Consider the following 17,086-nt stretch of genomic DNA (forward strand, 5'->3'; position numbering starts at 1 on the left):
ATATGCAAATAAAGTCGGAATATGGCAGGAATAGTTATAATATTACCAGAATAAAGTCATATTATGAGAACTCCAACAAGACAAAGCAATTTTATAGCTGAAATAAAATGAAGAATGTGGAGAATGTTGTAAAGCTACTTTAGTATTTATCTTATAAATAATTAATCTGTTTACACATTAGCATCAGATTATTGATAGTAGCAAGCTGTATCCTGTTATAATTTGATGCTGATGTGTTTACTACAACTTTGTAATATTATGACTTTATTCTCATAACATTATACTTTTATTCTTGTGTTACTATTACGATTTTATCCTCATATTACTATGAGTTTATTGTCTAACTATTATGACTTTATTCTCATATTATTAAGATTTTATTCTAGAAATATTGTCTTTATTTTCATAACACTACAACTTTATTCTCATATCACTATAACTTTATCCTCAAAATATTATGACTTTATTATGATACTTTTATGACTTTACTCTCTTGGATTTTGTTGACTTTATTATGTTTTTTGTTAGGGATAGACACACATTAGCGTAGACAAACTGAATAAAACAACAGTCCCGTGGTGCTTGTAGTGTAACTAATTTGTCCCTTTTCTTGTATTATTTTCCCCTCCATATTATTTTTGGCATAAAAGTCAATAAATTTTTGGGGGGGAAGTTTTCAGAGTTGTTTTGTCCTTTTTTCTCTTGCTTCCATCAGATGACGTGCGGCAGCTGAAGCTGGACATCCCCCACTCAGGTCCAATTCATGTCCCTCTGGGCAGCTCCATCTCCATCCCTTGCTTTGTGTCTCTGTCCTCCTCCTCTTCCTCGTCCCCGTCTGTCATCCCCCGGGTGAAGTGGACAGTTGTGTCCGGTGGGATTGAGACACAGATCTTGGTAGCGCGGAGTTCAAGGGTGAAGATCAACGAAGCGTACCGCGACCGTGTGGCGCTGCTGAACTACACGTCCTCCCCTGAAGATGTGTCTCTGTGGTTAGGCGACCTGCGCCACAGCGACTCCGGTCACTATCGCTGCGAGGTGCAGCAGGGACTGGAAGACGCCAGCAAAGTCGTACAAGTCAAAGTCAAAGGTAGCATCAGCATGTTGAGGCTTATTCCATATTTTTTTCTGTGCAACACTTTCCTCCAGTGTATTATAAGCCTGGCGGGTCACCAGGCCTAACTCAGGCCCCCACCAGGCTAAGCATTGCTTATTTATTTAAGTCTTTTCAAAATGTTTGCATTTTTTAAGACTTTATAGTTGGTGTTCAGGTGTTAAACTTCCAATCTTTCAATAACACATGATTATTGAGTATTTTTTAACTCAAAAACATGACGGGCTGCTGGATGAATGGCTGCAGAGTGCCCAAATACCAGGCGTAGCAACTTTTCTGGGGGAAACTTTGTGGAAATTTTTAAAGATATTTGATCATTCTGTATCCAGAGTTGGGTAGTAAATAGTTCCATTTACTCAATTACATTTAATTGAGAGAAAATGTACTTTTAGGAGTATTTTTACTACGCTGTACTTTTTATTTTTACTTCAGTAATTTTATTATGAAGTATCACTACTCTTATTTGAGTAAAATTTCTGGATTCTCTACACACTGAATGAAAAACAAACATGTTTTAACCAAAAATTAAAGTTTTTCTTAAAGTTTCATAAGTTTTTTATCGAGAGAAACTGAAAAAAATATATATATTTGCCTGATTTTGTTATTTTTTTGTTACTTATATGAATTGTTGTTATTTTCGTACTCAAAATACAAAAATTTCCACTTAACTTTACCTTTGGTCCCTTTAATCATTTTGAAATATAAAATAATTAATAATTTGATCACTTACTCAGTACTTGAGTAGAATTTTTACCAAATACTTTAAGAGTACTCTCTTAGATCCTCTAAGAGTATCTAAGAGTACAAAAAAATCTAAGAGTAAAAAAAAATTGGATAGCTACTTTTTGCTTTTACTTGAATAAAAATACGTAATGCCATTGTTACTTGAGTACAATTTCTGTGTATTCTTCCCAGCTCTGTATGTGTCAGAGCTGTAAAATATTTGATTTTATCATGTTAATAATTGCACAACCTGACTGTCCAGTATATTTCTGAATGTGTAAATATGTTGTGATGTTTTTAGGTGTGGTGTTCCACTATCGAGATGCTTTGGGTCGGTACTCGTTCTCCTTCCAGCAGGCCCAGAGGGCTTGTGAAGGCATTGGTGCTCAGGTCGCCACACCCGACCAGCTGCTTGCAGCTTATTTTGATGGATATGAGCAATGCGACGCAGGTTGGCTGGCGGACCAATCTGTCAGGTAGTTTTTCACTCTTTAAAAAATGCACATCTTTGTCCTTCTATTTGGGTTTCTACTGCTTCTAAAATCAACCCAGGCATCTTTTGGCAATCAGTTAATGCTTTTTGGTGTCTGGAAAATGCTTCAAAACCCTCCCGATTGTTAAGTCACATTAAATGGGCACCGCTACCTAGCAACCCCAGCACGTTTGGTCAGCTGGTTTTACAGCTGTACGTGCTGTAAAATGGCTGCTGGAAAAGTGTCTTGTTGTTGACTTACCATCCAGAAACCACTTGCTGTATTCATTTTGGTTGTGCAGGAGGCTCTGCTTCTGCTTTTCAAAGATGCACGGTTGCATAATTGCGTCTTTTTTGCAGCCTTTTTCACGTACGAGTGTAAACGTTGAGTTGGAGGGCGTGGCCAGCAGCAGATTATCTGGATTTAAAGTGATAAGACACCTTACAGCAGCTCATTCTGGAAGAAAATACAGACTAAAATCTCATTGGAGAATTACTTTGTGTAAAAAAAAATATATAATGAACATGTTTTGCAGCCCTAGCCTGTTTAAGGAAGCATAATATCTTTGAACTTTTATTATATTTCATGCTGAAATTACACAAAATCCACAAATTACTTCTGCAATCCCTTGATATATTTATGAATGTAGGATTTGTTGTTTATTTTGTCAAACCTGCATTAATTTCTCAGTTGCTCAGAGGTCAGTTTAATTTTAGAAAGCATTTTCCTTCACCTACGCAGGTATCCAATCCAAGTGCCCCGTGAAGGTTGCTATGGAGACATGGACGGACAGCCAGGAGTGAGGAACTATGGGACGATGGATCCAGATGATCTCTTTGACGTCTATTGCTACATAGAGCAAATTCATGGTATGAATTATAATATTGTAAAACTAGATGTGGTGTACACAGAAACAGTTCAAATCAGATGTTTACATAAACTTTCTAAAAAATACACAAACCTTTTTTCTCACTGTCTGTTGCAATCTTTTGATGTACGGTTGACATGAATTTCCTCACACTTTCAGAAGGTCTTTTTAAAATTTACACCTAACTTTAGAAGTTTAGAGACTGTGGACAATTTCACTGGTGTTCCCGAATCTTCTGGTTCATAACACCATGAGATGGAGTCAGACCAAAAAGCAGACAGAAGACTAAAAGTCTCAAAATAAAGGATATTTCATAAGATAACTTTAGAATGACATCAGGAAAACAACAAGAGAGCATAAATTATCAAGAAACATGAGAGAAACAACAGAAAAGAGGCTTGGAAGCAGGTGGATCTGACAAGGAGTAAGCAAAACGGACAGGCTTATAAATGTTTGGGGAGGTGATTAGTGGAATCAGGATCAGAGTGATTAGGAGCTAAGAGAGTTATAGGATAAGTCTAATGAGCTAAGAAAAACAGATCATTGACCCACAAGGAAGACAGAGGTATAGGTCAAAAACAGAAGATTACCTTAAAATACGAGACTCAGACCACAGAACTAAGATAAAACCGAACTCAGAATTTATGGGATCATGACACTACTATTTTTTTTACTTCAGAAATGTCTGCTCTTTGGTATTTTTCATAGATTTAATTAAGGAAATATGAACACAATGTTTTCTTGAGACACATCCCATTTAATACTCAATTTTTGTGAAAATGTAGGCTATGTAACTACACCAGGGTTTCCCCCAGTGTATCATAAGCCTGGCGGGCCACCAGGCTTTACTTTTGCCCCCACCAGGCTAAGCATTGCTTATTTATTTAAGTCTGTTTAAAATGTTTTCATAGTTGGTTTTCAGGTATTAATCTTTCAATAATGCATGATTATCAAGTGATATTTTCTAATTTCATGTCAACTTTAAAAAATTTTAAATGAAAAACACGACGGGCCGCTGGATGAATGACTGCTCTGCCACCCAACCACCAGGCTCAGCAAGTTTTCTGAGCCTGGTGGCTCAGAAAACTTGAGCCACCTTGAACACAATAGTGGTTTAGGAGACTGTTTAAGTCTGAATAATTCACATTTTAAAGCTATGTTTAACTAATGTAAGAACATAATCTGAAAATTACCATGTGCAATGGGCTGAACATTTGCAAAAAAAACAACAAAAGGCACGAAAACTGAATCTATGATCAACTCAGAGGTGATGAATCTCTTGATTTTTCTAACAAGATTTTGCTCGATTTTAGTCCTGATTTTAAGTAGTTGACTTGCAGATATTGTTCTTGATAGTTTTTATAGATCAGAACCTTCTTCTTCTCTCCTCCACCAGTCTTATTTGTTTAAGCACACTATTCTTAAAAATGACATGAAATAAAATCTATAACCTCGACCTGTTCCGTACAAGTAATCAAAACCAATGTTTTGTGTTTTTAGGAAAGGTCTTCTATGACCCCGTCCCTCAGCAGTTGTCATTTGACGAAGCCCAGTCATATTGCGGAGCTGCGGGAGCACAACTGGCTACAACCGCACAGCTGTACTCAGCGTGGAGCGAAGGGTTGGACCGCTGCAGTCCAGGTTGGCTGTCTGACGGCAGCGTGCGCTACCCCATCGTAATCCCAAGAGAGCGCTGTGGTGGCCCACAAGCAGGCGTCAAAACACTCTACCGCTTCAGCAACCAGACCGGTTTCCCAGAGCCGTCTGCCCTGCATGATGTCTATTGTTTCAAAGGTGGGTGTCTTTAAATACTATAAAGTGGTTCTGTACAGTGTGACTAACCTCCCTTGAGCTGTTACTATCACCACTGTGGAAACCGAAGATTGTTGTCAGCAGGTTTATTGACATACAAAAGAGTGAAACTGACGCCATCTCGGACAACTCTGCAAATCATGTGTAATTTTTATAACAAAACAACTCATTTTACAGTCAAATAATGCATCTAGCATAAAAACAATGTTACAAAATTATTTATATAGTACATATCGGCAATGCAACCTTAAATGAAAGATATATGCAGTAATTTCCTCCAGCAGGACATCATGAAGTGACGACTGACACCATAACTGTTTTGCTTGACTGCAAGGAAAAGTTTTGGTCCAGATTTAAAAAAATTAAATTGCAATACCTGAAAAGTGATGGTGTATTACGACCATTGTAGATAGAAACAAAAAAGAAAGAGTAAATATTTTCCAAAACACTGAGATTTTGAGATTAATCTGAGACAGATAAATTTTCAAATAAGCAAATTTGCACAGAAACATAAAGATATAACCCTAAACAACCCATTTAGTAAGTTAAGATTTTTGGGGGAGTTGGTTACACTGTAATATTCTTGTTTGTTGTTGTTTCTACACTGAAAGCAAACTTTTAATTTCTTATCTGTCCTCAGCAGGACACGGAGAAACTTTTACTGAGTCTCCAGTGGATCATCTGATCACAGAAGCTGAAAACTTACAAGAAAATGTTGTTATTCTAATGGAACGAGAACAAGAAATTCATCTTAATCAACTGGAGAAGCAAGTGGAACGAGAAGCACAAAGCGAACTGGAGTCTTTACCTCTGTTGCCCGAGTCTTTAACTACAGAAGATCCACTCGATAGAAACCAAACGGTCACCTCAGATAGAGCAGAATCTTTCCCCACTGCAGCTTACGCTTCGGGCTTCGTTAAAACACTAAATGAAAGCACAGAAAAACGTTACGACTCCCAGCATCTTACAGAGGCAGCTGTCAGCACAATCAGCACAACGAACACCTTTGATTCAACACAAAGCACAATGATTCCTCCTGGTGATTACAACGGGACAGACTTACACCGGAACCTGAGCTTCACCTTTCACACATCGGAGTTTGAGAGAAGCACATACAAACCGCAGACGGAGAACCAGACAGCATCAGACACAAACTCTACTGAGTCTCTACAATCAACTGAACAGACAATCCAGTACCAAGAAATTCACGAGACCAGTTTGGACAAATCTCACACCAATTACAGCGAAACCAAGAACAACCGTACAGACGTAGATGTAGAGGAAGCGTTTTGGGAGGGGACAACTTTGGCGGCTGGTCCATTGCTTCAGGTAAAGTTGGAAGATGCAACTACAGAGGATCCTGTACAGATGGACACGACTCAGGCGTCCCAAGATAAAGGATCTCCAGCCACACAAGAAACTCCAACTACTAAACTAACCAGTAAGGCCTACTCAGTATGGACTCCCAGTGATGGATCCGGAGATATTTTCCAAGGTAGGGAAACTACTTTCATAAAATAAGTGCATTACATAGGCCGATCACCTGAAAATGTGTCATTGTATAATTAAATGATGATAATGTTTAGAATCAGAACATATTACCTCTAAATGTTAATGTTCAATATATTTCATAAACCACATTAGATATTTGGATTAAGGCAGACTTTTCAAGAGGTTGGTATTTTCTATCTAAATTAAAAACACTACAGATATCACTGCAAAAACATAAAATCTTACCAATGGTTTTTGTGAAATATGTGAAAATGTGAAATAAGACAAAACTAATTTACAAGTAATTTCTCGGCAAGATAAGTCAATAATGCTTTAATATTGATGAAAAAGTACCAGTTTTAACATGACAGATTATTTCACTTATAACAAGACATTTTTCCCATTTTACAAGTTGAATAAAATGCCAATGACTCAAGTACTTTTTCATCAATATTATCAATTATTTACTTAAAACAAGCTCCTATATCTCGCTGAAGAGTTATTTGTAAGTTAGTTTTGTCTTATTTCAGGTGTACTAATTTATGTGCATTAGAAACTAGACCAAAAATACTTTTTGGGTTTTTGCAGTGTTGTTTGTGGAAATTTAAAATTTCTTGTTTTTTGATAGACAGGTACTTGTCATTTTCTTCTTTACGACATACAGATTTTTTCAAACAAGTTTCCTCCAGTATCTAAAACAAAAATTTATATTCAGAATTGAATTTTTTTCAATTGATTTGTTTATTTATTTATTCACTTCTTGTTTATTTATTTACAGGAAATGGTGTAATTATTGGTTTATATTTCATGTTTAGCCACTTTAAATAATTTTCTGAACAATAGCCAACAAAGATCAAGATGCTTAATGTAAAAATATATGCACACAAATTGTATTTTACTTTGGATTTTTGTGCCAGGTGTTAAGTTATGAGAAGCTTTTCTGATTTATTTCTGATATTTTTACATGACTTGAGCTGAAATTATTTTTAGTGGTTTGTGTTTAAAAAAAGTATTTTGCAAGACTAAACTGCTTGGGCAAAATGTGCTTGAAATGTAGGTGCATTTGTTTAAGGTTAAATGAGAGCTAGAAAACTAGGTGCAAAGTTGAAATTATGACAATGTGTAAATCAATTTAAACTTTTACAAAAACAATTTTATTGAAGACTTTTATCCAGATTTCCACTGTTTTTGCTTTACACATCTGATATTTATATCAGATAATGTTATTTCAGGAAATTCTTATCAGTTAAGCATTTTGTCATACCTGTAATCCAAAATATGTTATCCTTTCTTTCAGAGAGAGAATTTGAAACGGAAGCAGCCACCTTCACATCCTCGTCTCAATCCTCTGCAGCTGGATTCACCGCTAAACCGGTGGGTTCTGCGGTGGCTAGCACCACACCTCAGAGGGAAGCTCCCGATCCAACCCTCTCTTCTGTGTCACGCCATGTGGACAAATTGGATTTTGAAATCCACACCACGACATCAGACTTGTGGGAACTCACTATTTCTAGACAGGAAGGAAGTACAAGCTCAGACACAGAAGAGGTTGATGCAACTCAGGCTCCTGAACAGGTAGTTTCTGGAGTAAGTTTACCTATGACTGAATCTCCAGAGGACTTCAATGTCTCTCATTCACCATCTGAATTTGCAGCGGAACAGTATCAGACATTAGGCAGCTCTTATGAAGAAGCAAGTGGATCTGAACTTGGAACAGTTACTTCCATCTTTCAGGAAGGTATTAAAGTTGCATCACCTTTTGAGAAAACTTTTATAGTTTTCCCAACCCCTGGCAAGGAAGAGAACAAGTCGACTTCAATTGAAGAAGAAGCTAAATTTTCCTCAACTGCTGTGCCTAAAGAAGAAGCTAATGCTAGCCAAAGCACTGAAAAAATTGCCCCAACATTTGTTCTTGAAGTAGAAACCAAAGTTACACCAACTGTTATCCTAGTAGAAGAAGCTAAAGTTAGCCCAACATTGGGTCTTGAAGACATTAAAGTTGTCCCAACTCTAGTTGCTGAAGAAGAACCTAAAGGAACCCCAACAACTGCTCTTGGAGAAGATGTTAAAATAACCCCAACAGCTGCTCTTGAAGAAGACACTATAATTGCATCAACCCCAGTTTTTGAAGGAGTAACTAAAGCTGATCCAAATGTTGCAGAAGAAGCTAATGTTACAACAATTCTGGTTTCTGAAGAAGAAGCTCGTGTTGACCCAACTGTTGTCCTAGATGAAGAGACTAAAGTTAGCCCAACTATGGTCCTTGAAGAAATGAAAGTAGCTCCAGTTCTGGTTGCTGAAGAGGACACTAATGTTGAACCAACAGTTGCAGAAGAATCTAAAGTTCACCTGACTTTTGTTCCTAAAGAAGAAGCTCATGTTGAGCCAACTTTTGTCCCAATAGAAGAATCTAAAGTTAGCCCAACATCGGTTGTTGAAGAAAATAAAGTTGTGCCAGCTCTGGTTGTTGAAGAAGAAGCCAATGTTGACCCAACTGTTGTCCCAGTAGAAGAAGCTAAAGTTATCCCAACATTGGTTGTTGAAGAAAATAAAGTTGTGCCAGCTCTGGTTGTTGAAGAAGAAGCCAATGTTGACCCAACTGTTGTCCCAGTAGAAGAAGCTAAAGTTATCCCAACATTGGTTGTTGGAGAAAATAAAGTCGACACAACAGCTGCTTTTGAAGAAGACTCTAAAACTGCATCAACCCCTGCCGCTGAAGAAGAATCTAAAGTTGACCCAGAAATTACAGGAGAAACTTCAAGTTCCCCAATTTTGGGTCTTGAGGAAGAGGCTGATGTTGACCCAACTCCAGTCTTTGGAGTTGTCATTGATGAAGAATCCACAGTTACCCCAAACATTACTTTTGAAGAAAAGGCTAAATTTGACTCAACTCTGGTTCTTGAAGAAGAAGCTAGTTTTACACCAAGTGTTAAGGAAGAAGCTCAAGTTGACCCCACTTTGATTTATGAGGAAAGTAAATCTACCCAAATCCCTCTCCAGGAGAAAGAAGTCAATGTCCTAAAGTTTGAAAATTCAGAGGAAATTACTAATCTCTCTGGTGCCCCTGAAGAAGACTCCAAAGTAACCCCAACCTTTGTGACTGATGAACTTAAAGTTACTCCAATCCTTGTTTTCGAAGAGGAAACTGATGTTGCACCAACCCTTGAGGACTTTACAATCTTACCTGTGAATACTCAAACATCTAAGTGGAGTCTATTGACTACCACAACTGGACCTCAGGAGCATCTGGATAGTGTAAAGATTAGTCAGAAACCCCCCTTCATGCCAGTGTCCGAGCCCTCAATGAATACCAAGTCCATGTCTTCTGCCCCTACCATTTCTACCCCAACATATGTGCCCCAGCGCACCTGGAGCCCAAGAACCACAAGACCTCACACTTTCCATAAGACGACAGAAACCCAGAAGGTGAACCATTTCATGCCACCATTGGATCACGGTGTGGTTGATCTTGACATTAGCCTCACCCAGCCACCCACCCTGCATAACTTGCCCAAAGAGAGGGCAGCTGTAGGTGGTACAGGGGCATTTTCAGGTAATGCTAAAACCACTCTTATCAACCTAACCGTCCTCTTCTTGCTCAGCACACTGATGCACTAAAATCCCAGGTTAATTTTCTGACAAACTTCCTCCATGTTCTGTAAAACAAAAATCTCCCCCAAAATCAAAACCCTCTCCCTGTTTGTTTCACTTGCTGTCTCAACAGATCCTCACACCTTTCTGACTCCTAAACGCTTCACCCTGTTAAAACACTCCCACACTCCTCACTGCTCTCCTGCTACTCACACTGGGACAGTTGACATTTTGTCAACATTTTTTCTTTTTTTGCATGATATTTCCTACTCATCCAAAGACTGACTTCTGTGAAGTACAGATAAGTTTGAATGAATGTTTTAGTACAAGAATGGTGGCAATAGCCCCTGAAATCAGAATGTGTTTTGCATAAATGTTGAAACTAAGGCTACATTCACACTGCAGGTCATATATGCGACTTGTGTGTGATCTCCAATGTGAATTGCAAACTACTTGAAAGTGTCCCGCATGCGCAGTAGAGAGCGCATTATCGTCACACAGTGAGCCTGCTCAGTGTTTTGCCAACTGCCATAAAAAAAGAAGAGGAAGAGCTCAGTGTTTTCGGAAGTAAACGTGGATGCTAACGGTGGAGCATAGCTTACGATTTTGTTGTCCGATCGGAGCCAGCACATTAACAACATAACCTGCATTATCGTCCGCCGTGGTTGTTGTTTTTCTTCCTGCTTGCGCATATTAGGAAGTAGAATAGTGACGTTTGTCGAGTGTGGATGACGTTCAGATTCAGGTCACGTTTGAGAAAAGATCGGATACGGATCTCTGACGTTCAGATGGTCATGAGGAGATCGAATACAAGTCGTATTAAGGTAAAAAAAAAAACTGATTTGGGTCACTTCAGGCTGCAGTGTGCATGTAGCCTAATTTAGGAATGTAACAAATTAATTTGAATGTGATAGCACTGACCAATGCAACTAGAATAATGTTTTTTGACAGGAATGTTCTCTGATATTGCCTCTCCAGATAACATAAGCACACGTTGTGTTAAGGTTTAGAAGCACAACCCATGTTTATTCACAATTTGTTGTGAGCAGTGGGGGTTTTTGAGGTTGGCCATGTGGGCAGTTGCCCAGGGCAGCAATAGGAAGGGGGAAGGACAAGCTCCAGATTTTCTAATGGTTTTGAGCATATCAAATGAAGAACTCAGAACATTTTGAAACTTTCTTGCATTTTGATTGGCTTGGAAGAGGCGGGAGGAGGGATAAGCACAGTCGCCATTCATGCAAGAACTGCCACTGCTTGTTAGTGTTTAGCACCTTGTTTTTAATTATCTTTAAGCTGTTCCCTTTTCATATTTCACAATTATATTGCCTGTTGTTTATTCATGATTTTCAAGGATGTGTGTTGTGTTTTTAAGAAGTAATTCTGGTGTATTTTATTTCTGTCTACATTAGTAAAAACATAGTCATTTTATGGTTGGCGGTTTCTACATCCTGAGGTATTAGATGTTAATTTCTTTGAAGAAAAAAAAAGACAAAAAATACTTTTTTAAAAAAAAGCTTGTATAAAATTTGCTTGACAGAAATCCATTTAATCGAAGTGCTATTATTGTGTTAGTAAAATAAGATCCTTTTATTCTGAACTCAATGTAATAGATTAAAGTTAAATTATTATTATTTTAGTCAGAAATGGGTGTTCAGTTATTGACAGAACAATGCAAAAAAGAAAGTTTTTGTGAATATTTCATCCCACAAAGAAGTATAAACATTTTATACTCATGACAATAATAAAAAACATGAAACAGTCAAAACTATTATATTTTAATTTCTTATGAATAAATTTTCACATTTACCATAATATTAAGCATTTGTCACTAAAAATCTAAGAACAATATTTAATTTGGATTTTTTTAAATATTGAAATACCCTGCGAAAATTAAGAATACGTGACAAATAAGTAGAAATATCAATTTTGGTTACATTTTGTATAGTCATAATTATTTAAACTAGTTGTTTTTGTTATTTTGTGGCCATATTGAGCCATTTCTAAAATACATTTCTGGTTATAGTTCTCCATATACTTTATGTAATTGCTACAACAGGATTTTCTTCATTAGCACTTGTTTTTTTGTTTTGTTATTCTGTTTTATTTGTCTGTGTTTATACTACAACTGTTCCTTTTATTCAAGTAACTGCACTGAAAACAAAGTGTTTTAAATATGTTAGCAATGCATGTATAAGGAGATGGACTTTTCGCAGATTTATATATTTTAAGTCTCTGTTGTCCTCTAAAGGCTGAAGTTGTCCATTTTCGTTTGCTAAAATAAAAATAATAATCACGCAATTACTGGTGCTTGGTTTAGTAATATACCAATTGCAGCCTTGATTTTCAGATTTTAGTGGTGCATAAACAACCATCTCCCCTTTCGGTGAAGAAAAGTGAAAACATCTCCACTGAGATAAACTTTGCCAAGTTAGTAAAACTTTGATGTTTTAGTGAACATAAACATGAGTAAAACGATCTTAATGAGAGGACGGGGTCCTTTAGACTTTAAAGGAGTCTCTGTGGTTTCCCACGCTTTATTTATATTCCTTTGCTCAGCTTTGACAACAGTTACGCCTGGAGAGCATATGATTCCCATTTGTGTCGTGAAAAGTAGTTATTACCTTTTACATACACTGCAGAGATGTTTCTGAAAGGAGCTTTATGTGAAAGTGAACATAATGACAAGACAAAGCTTATGTTGTTAAATATTTGATTTCTGGTTATACAGATATATCATGTTTTGCTTTCTTTTCATATTTTTTAAAATAAATCCAGACTTTGAGCTCTCTTTCTTCTTTTCAAGGCTTTAAACAAGCAAGCTATCATCTCAATGTGACAAAGCAAATATTTTTCTGTTTTGTGCACTGAAGCTTTCAGTAACATTTTGCTTGAGTGAACACTTTGTATGAAATAATGTTATCAATTTTTCATGACCTTAGCAAAAAAACTGTGGATACTTTTAATAAAAATACTGAACATGATTGCCAAAAAATAAACAACTTCTGTATTTATCTGCAAACCTTTTGAAAACAGTCTTCATGAGAAGCAAAAATTGCTTATTGCGCCTTGTGCAAACAAAATTAGATATTTTAAAGGGTTAATATTTAGGAGAAGAACAAAAAGGAACGAAGATGACAAAGGAAGGATCTAAGAAGACAAAAAGATCACCCTGTCCTCTCTTGGCTTACATTTTGTCTTTAATTCTGTGCCCTACATTTGAAATTATACTAATATTAAATGTATAAAACAACGGATTCCTACCTTTAAACTAGTGTGTGCTTAAATAATATTACTGATCATTTTCCCACGTGGGGTCAGATCTGTGGTTTTTATTTCAACATTGATCTGCAGTAGCCCCTCTCTTGTGTTTCAGATGCCTGTTTGGACGATCCCTGTCTCAATGGAGGGACCTGCACTGAGCGGGACGGACACATTAAATGTCTCTGTTTGCCGACATACGGAGGAAGGTTCTGTCAGAGCGGTGAGATTCCTGCCTGTCGTTGCTTTCCATAGTTTTGAAGAACATACACATTTAGTCGGATCCTTTCTGTGTTGTGTTGATTTTATTAAATGTTTTGGCTGTGACATGTTTTTTTTGTTTTTTTTTTTTGAATTGGTGGTTTCTTGGTCTATTCTGACAAAAACAACAATATTAAAGTCACACGGTTATAACAATGACAGAGTTTTCTAAGCTGTTTCATAGTCAGGCTAAGGAACAATCCGAATAACAAAAGACATTTTGTGTAATTATAACAGTAGAAATGCAACCCGATTATACACAGAGGTATCAAATGTTTATCTCACTTGTTTAAAAAACAAAAATTAGATCATGATCAGTCAATGTAGGACTTTTTCCACCCAAAACTAATATTTTACAGGAAAAATGCAAAGAAAAATTTAAGACTCAATTAAAAGTATCCCTAAAAAAGGCAGTGGATGGAAACAGGTGGTTTGTTTCTTAAATGCACTTCCGACTTGATTTAAAAAAATAAATAAAATGTTATAATAATAACTAAACATTTCTTACAACTTAGATGCAAACCAAAGTTAACTTGATCTGATCTTACAAGTTCAGAAAATGACCAAAAAATTTTATTTTGAAAATCTAAAAACATCTCTGCCACGACCTCTGGTGTGTTCTTAGTTTTTTTTAAATTATTATTATTAATTGGAGGGTCTAAAAGTTATCAAAAATAATCACATCAATTCCAAATACAAACATTAATTGCAGATTTAGGTTAAATACTAGCTTCATTATATTCTAACTACCTAAAAAACTCTAAATGACCACAACAGCCCCTTTAACTGATACATTACAGATGCAGCTTTTGATTAAAATCAGTATTAAATCTACTTCAACATACATAGCTGTCATAAGTTACACGATTAACTGTAAATAAAGGTACGCTATCCTAGATGGGTTTTTAAGTTACTCTTCTGGATCCTTTAGCTGCAGATTTAGGTTAGCTTGCACTCAGGTTGCAGAAGTTTCTCATTGGAGAGAGTTTCTCTCAGGAGAGAGTGCAAAGAAATCCACATTGTAACATATAAAATGCCAAGAATGAAGATTTTGAGTTGTTTGAGAAAATATGGAGACACAGTGACACTTCGAGTAGTGGTTGTTGTCCATGACTGATAAAGCAAAATCAGGTCAGTGAGGTTACTAAACGGCTGATGGAAAAGAACAGAAATATTCTTTATTGTGGGGAAATTCAGCTCTGCTAGCAGCAAAGTGCAATATGAAAACAGAAAATAAAAATAATTTAATGTACAGTAACGACTTTTCCACATCTTTATCATAATTTTATTCTAATTTCATGCAAAGCAGCGTGTGGAATAAAAGTAAACGGGGCACAGTTTCTCTTGAGTCATTAATTATCACAAAATGAACAAAACTAAGCATTCATTTAGTGCAGAACCTGCTGAGTCATCTAAGCTTGCTTTGTTGTGCTTTCCTGACTCCCTGCTGTGCTTCAGACTTGGAGCGATGTGAACCAGGCTGGGATAAATTTCACGGTTTCTGCTATCGACACTTCAGCCAGCGCCAGAGCTGGGAGGTGGCAGAGAGGCACTGCCGCACGCAAGGAGCTCATCTGGTGTCCATCATGACCCCAGAGGAGCAGGACTACATCAACAGTAGGGCCACGATGTCCAGTTTACCTTTTCTTTCCTGTCAGAGTTTAATTTAGACTTTCTAAAGGTTTCTGGGTGTGTTTTATTTTATGATTGAACTGGGATATGACTCTTCTAGGTAACTACAAGGAATACCAGTGGACTGGTCTGAACGATAAGACAGTTGAGGACGATTTTCGTTGGTCTGACGGAAACCCACTGGTGAGAAAAGTTAGACACACGGCTTTTACAAAAAAAAAACAAACAAACATCACACAAAATTATGACAAAGTCAATCAATTGTATTTTTTGGTACATTTTCAAAAGTTTTGTAACTCCACTAAATAATTTTTAAAACTATTATTAATTCAAATTTAAAATGTATGAGTGAAATACCCCTTTTTTCAAATTCAAACTTATTCTCCAAATCAATGCAGCTGTATGAGAACTGGTACAGAGGGCAGCCTGACAGCTACTTCCTGTCTGGAGAAGACTGCGTGGTGATGGTGTGGCACGATAACGGCCGCTGGAGTGACGTACCCTGCAACTACCACCTGGCATACACCTGCAAGAAAGGCACCTGTAAGTTCAGCCAATCAGACGGAGTAGACATCATTTGAACCTGAGATTGTAGCTCCCTCTACTGGTTGATAGAAGCCATTACATCACCATTTGTTCCGTCTTTTAACAGCCTCCTGTGGCCCGCCACCAAAAGTCCGGAATGCGTCCATATTTGGAAAAACGCGAGTGAGATATGAGACCAATGCAGTTGTGCGGTATCGCTGCTCAGAGGGCTTCCAGCAGAGACTGAACCCTGTGGTCAGGTGTCTGTCAGGAGGCCGATGGGAGAGACCTCAAATCCTCTGCATCCCTGGTGAGACTGTAGCTTATTCCATAACTATACCCAGTTATTCATGTTAATCATGTCTAATTCTTTTTTTGTTCATATTTAATCCAGAAGGTGGAGAAATTATGCAGCACCTTGGCATGTTGTCGCAAACCGACAGCAACTTTTCAGCAGCTGAAACTGAATTTGAAGCCACTAAAGAGACACCACAGTACTGGGACATCAAGTTTTAACACCTTAAAAATACAGTTTGGTTACGGTACCATGACAAAATGTAAATTATCTTGAATAATGAACCACAAAAACAAAAAATGATGGAAAATTATTCAAATTTGCTTCAGATAAGAATGTGCATCCATGATTATGGATATTGTAAACTCATCATGTGGAATTTAATTACCCCCAAATTAGGCCTGATCTTTAAATATTTCCTAACAATTGTTCTTGTTGTGGTTTTTGCTATGTTTAGGGTCTTTTCACACAATGGTGCTAAGCTTTTAAGACACTTTTGCAGAGTTAGATTTTTATTGTGTCATGTTCCTACTTTATCAAAGATCCTGACACCTCTAAGTGAGTCATCAGATACCAAGAAATGTTGTATATGTTGGTTTTCACAGCTGAAATTACCGTCCACATTTTTTTTCCAACAGGAAACTTTAAGATCAAACAGACACAGTTTTGTTCGGTGGCTTTATGTTGTAATAAAGTTTTGTAGAACAGAGCCAAGAATAAATCAGTCTATTTTACTCTCACTCTGTGTTGACTTTGTTTCATGTCGAACCCCTATTGCTGCTCTGTCTCTGTAGCAAATTAGCTCCAACTGACGATAACAGAGCACCTTTGACAAACAAAAGACTTTAAAAAATTACCTACAGTTCAAATTTAGAAGATAGGTACTGAATAAATCACTCTAAAACCAAAGTGTTTAATGAAGTGCTAACTGGTACCAATGCCTGATGTCTGGGATTTACTTAAAACAATCTTTGCAAGTGGTACTACAAATAATGAATATTTAGGCATCGCCATATTGGAATCCGAACCTCTTCGAGCTCTGATGT

The 17,086-nt window shown here is 37.1% G+C and overlaps 1 protein-coding gene across 5 annotated transcripts in view; it reads left to right on the forward strand.

Annotated features, from left to right (window-relative positions):
- Positions 1 to 16,780, forward strand: part of LOC103146857 (brevican core protein-like) — a 30,215-nt gene extending 13,435 nt beyond the window's left edge. Inside the window, exons 3-15 of one of the 5 annotated variants that reach the window (XM_007564936.2) lie at positions 716 to 1,087; positions 2,136 to 2,310; positions 3,049 to 3,176; positions 4,676 to 4,969; positions 5,628 to 6,482; positions 7,776 to 9,009; positions 9,115 to 10,031; positions 13,443 to 13,550; positions 15,047 to 15,205; positions 15,321 to 15,403; positions 15,619 to 15,763; positions 15,873 to 16,055; positions 16,140 to 16,780. In XM_007564936.2, the coding sequence (XP_007564998.2) occupies positions 716 to 1,087; positions 2,136 to 2,310; positions 3,049 to 3,176; positions 4,676 to 4,969; positions 5,628 to 6,482; positions 7,776 to 9,009; positions 9,115 to 10,031; positions 13,443 to 13,550; positions 15,047 to 15,205; positions 15,321 to 15,403; positions 15,619 to 15,763; positions 15,873 to 16,055; positions 16,140 to 16,261 (4,775 nt within the window). In that variant the 3' untranslated portion in view covers positions 16,262 to 16,780. Of the gene's footprint in view, positions 1 to 715; positions 1,088 to 2,135; positions 2,311 to 3,048; positions 3,177 to 4,675; positions 4,970 to 5,627; positions 6,483 to 7,775; positions 10,032 to 13,442; positions 13,551 to 15,046; positions 15,206 to 15,320; positions 15,404 to 15,618; positions 15,764 to 15,872; positions 16,056 to 16,139 lie in introns of all 5 variants that reach the window. The other 4 variants (XM_016677933.1, XM_007564932.2, XM_007564935.2 and 1 more) reach the window with 4 other exon arrangements.
- Positions 16,781 to 17,086: the final 306 nt, after the last annotated feature.

Source organism: Poecilia formosa, unplaced genomic scaffold (assembly GCF_000485575.1).
Source record: "Poecilia formosa unplaced genomic scaffold, Poecilia_formosa-5.1.2 Scaffold169, whole genome shotgun sequence".
Lineage (NCBI taxonomy): Eukaryota > Metazoa > Chordata > Actinopteri > Cyprinodontiformes > Poeciliidae > Poecilia > Poecilia formosa.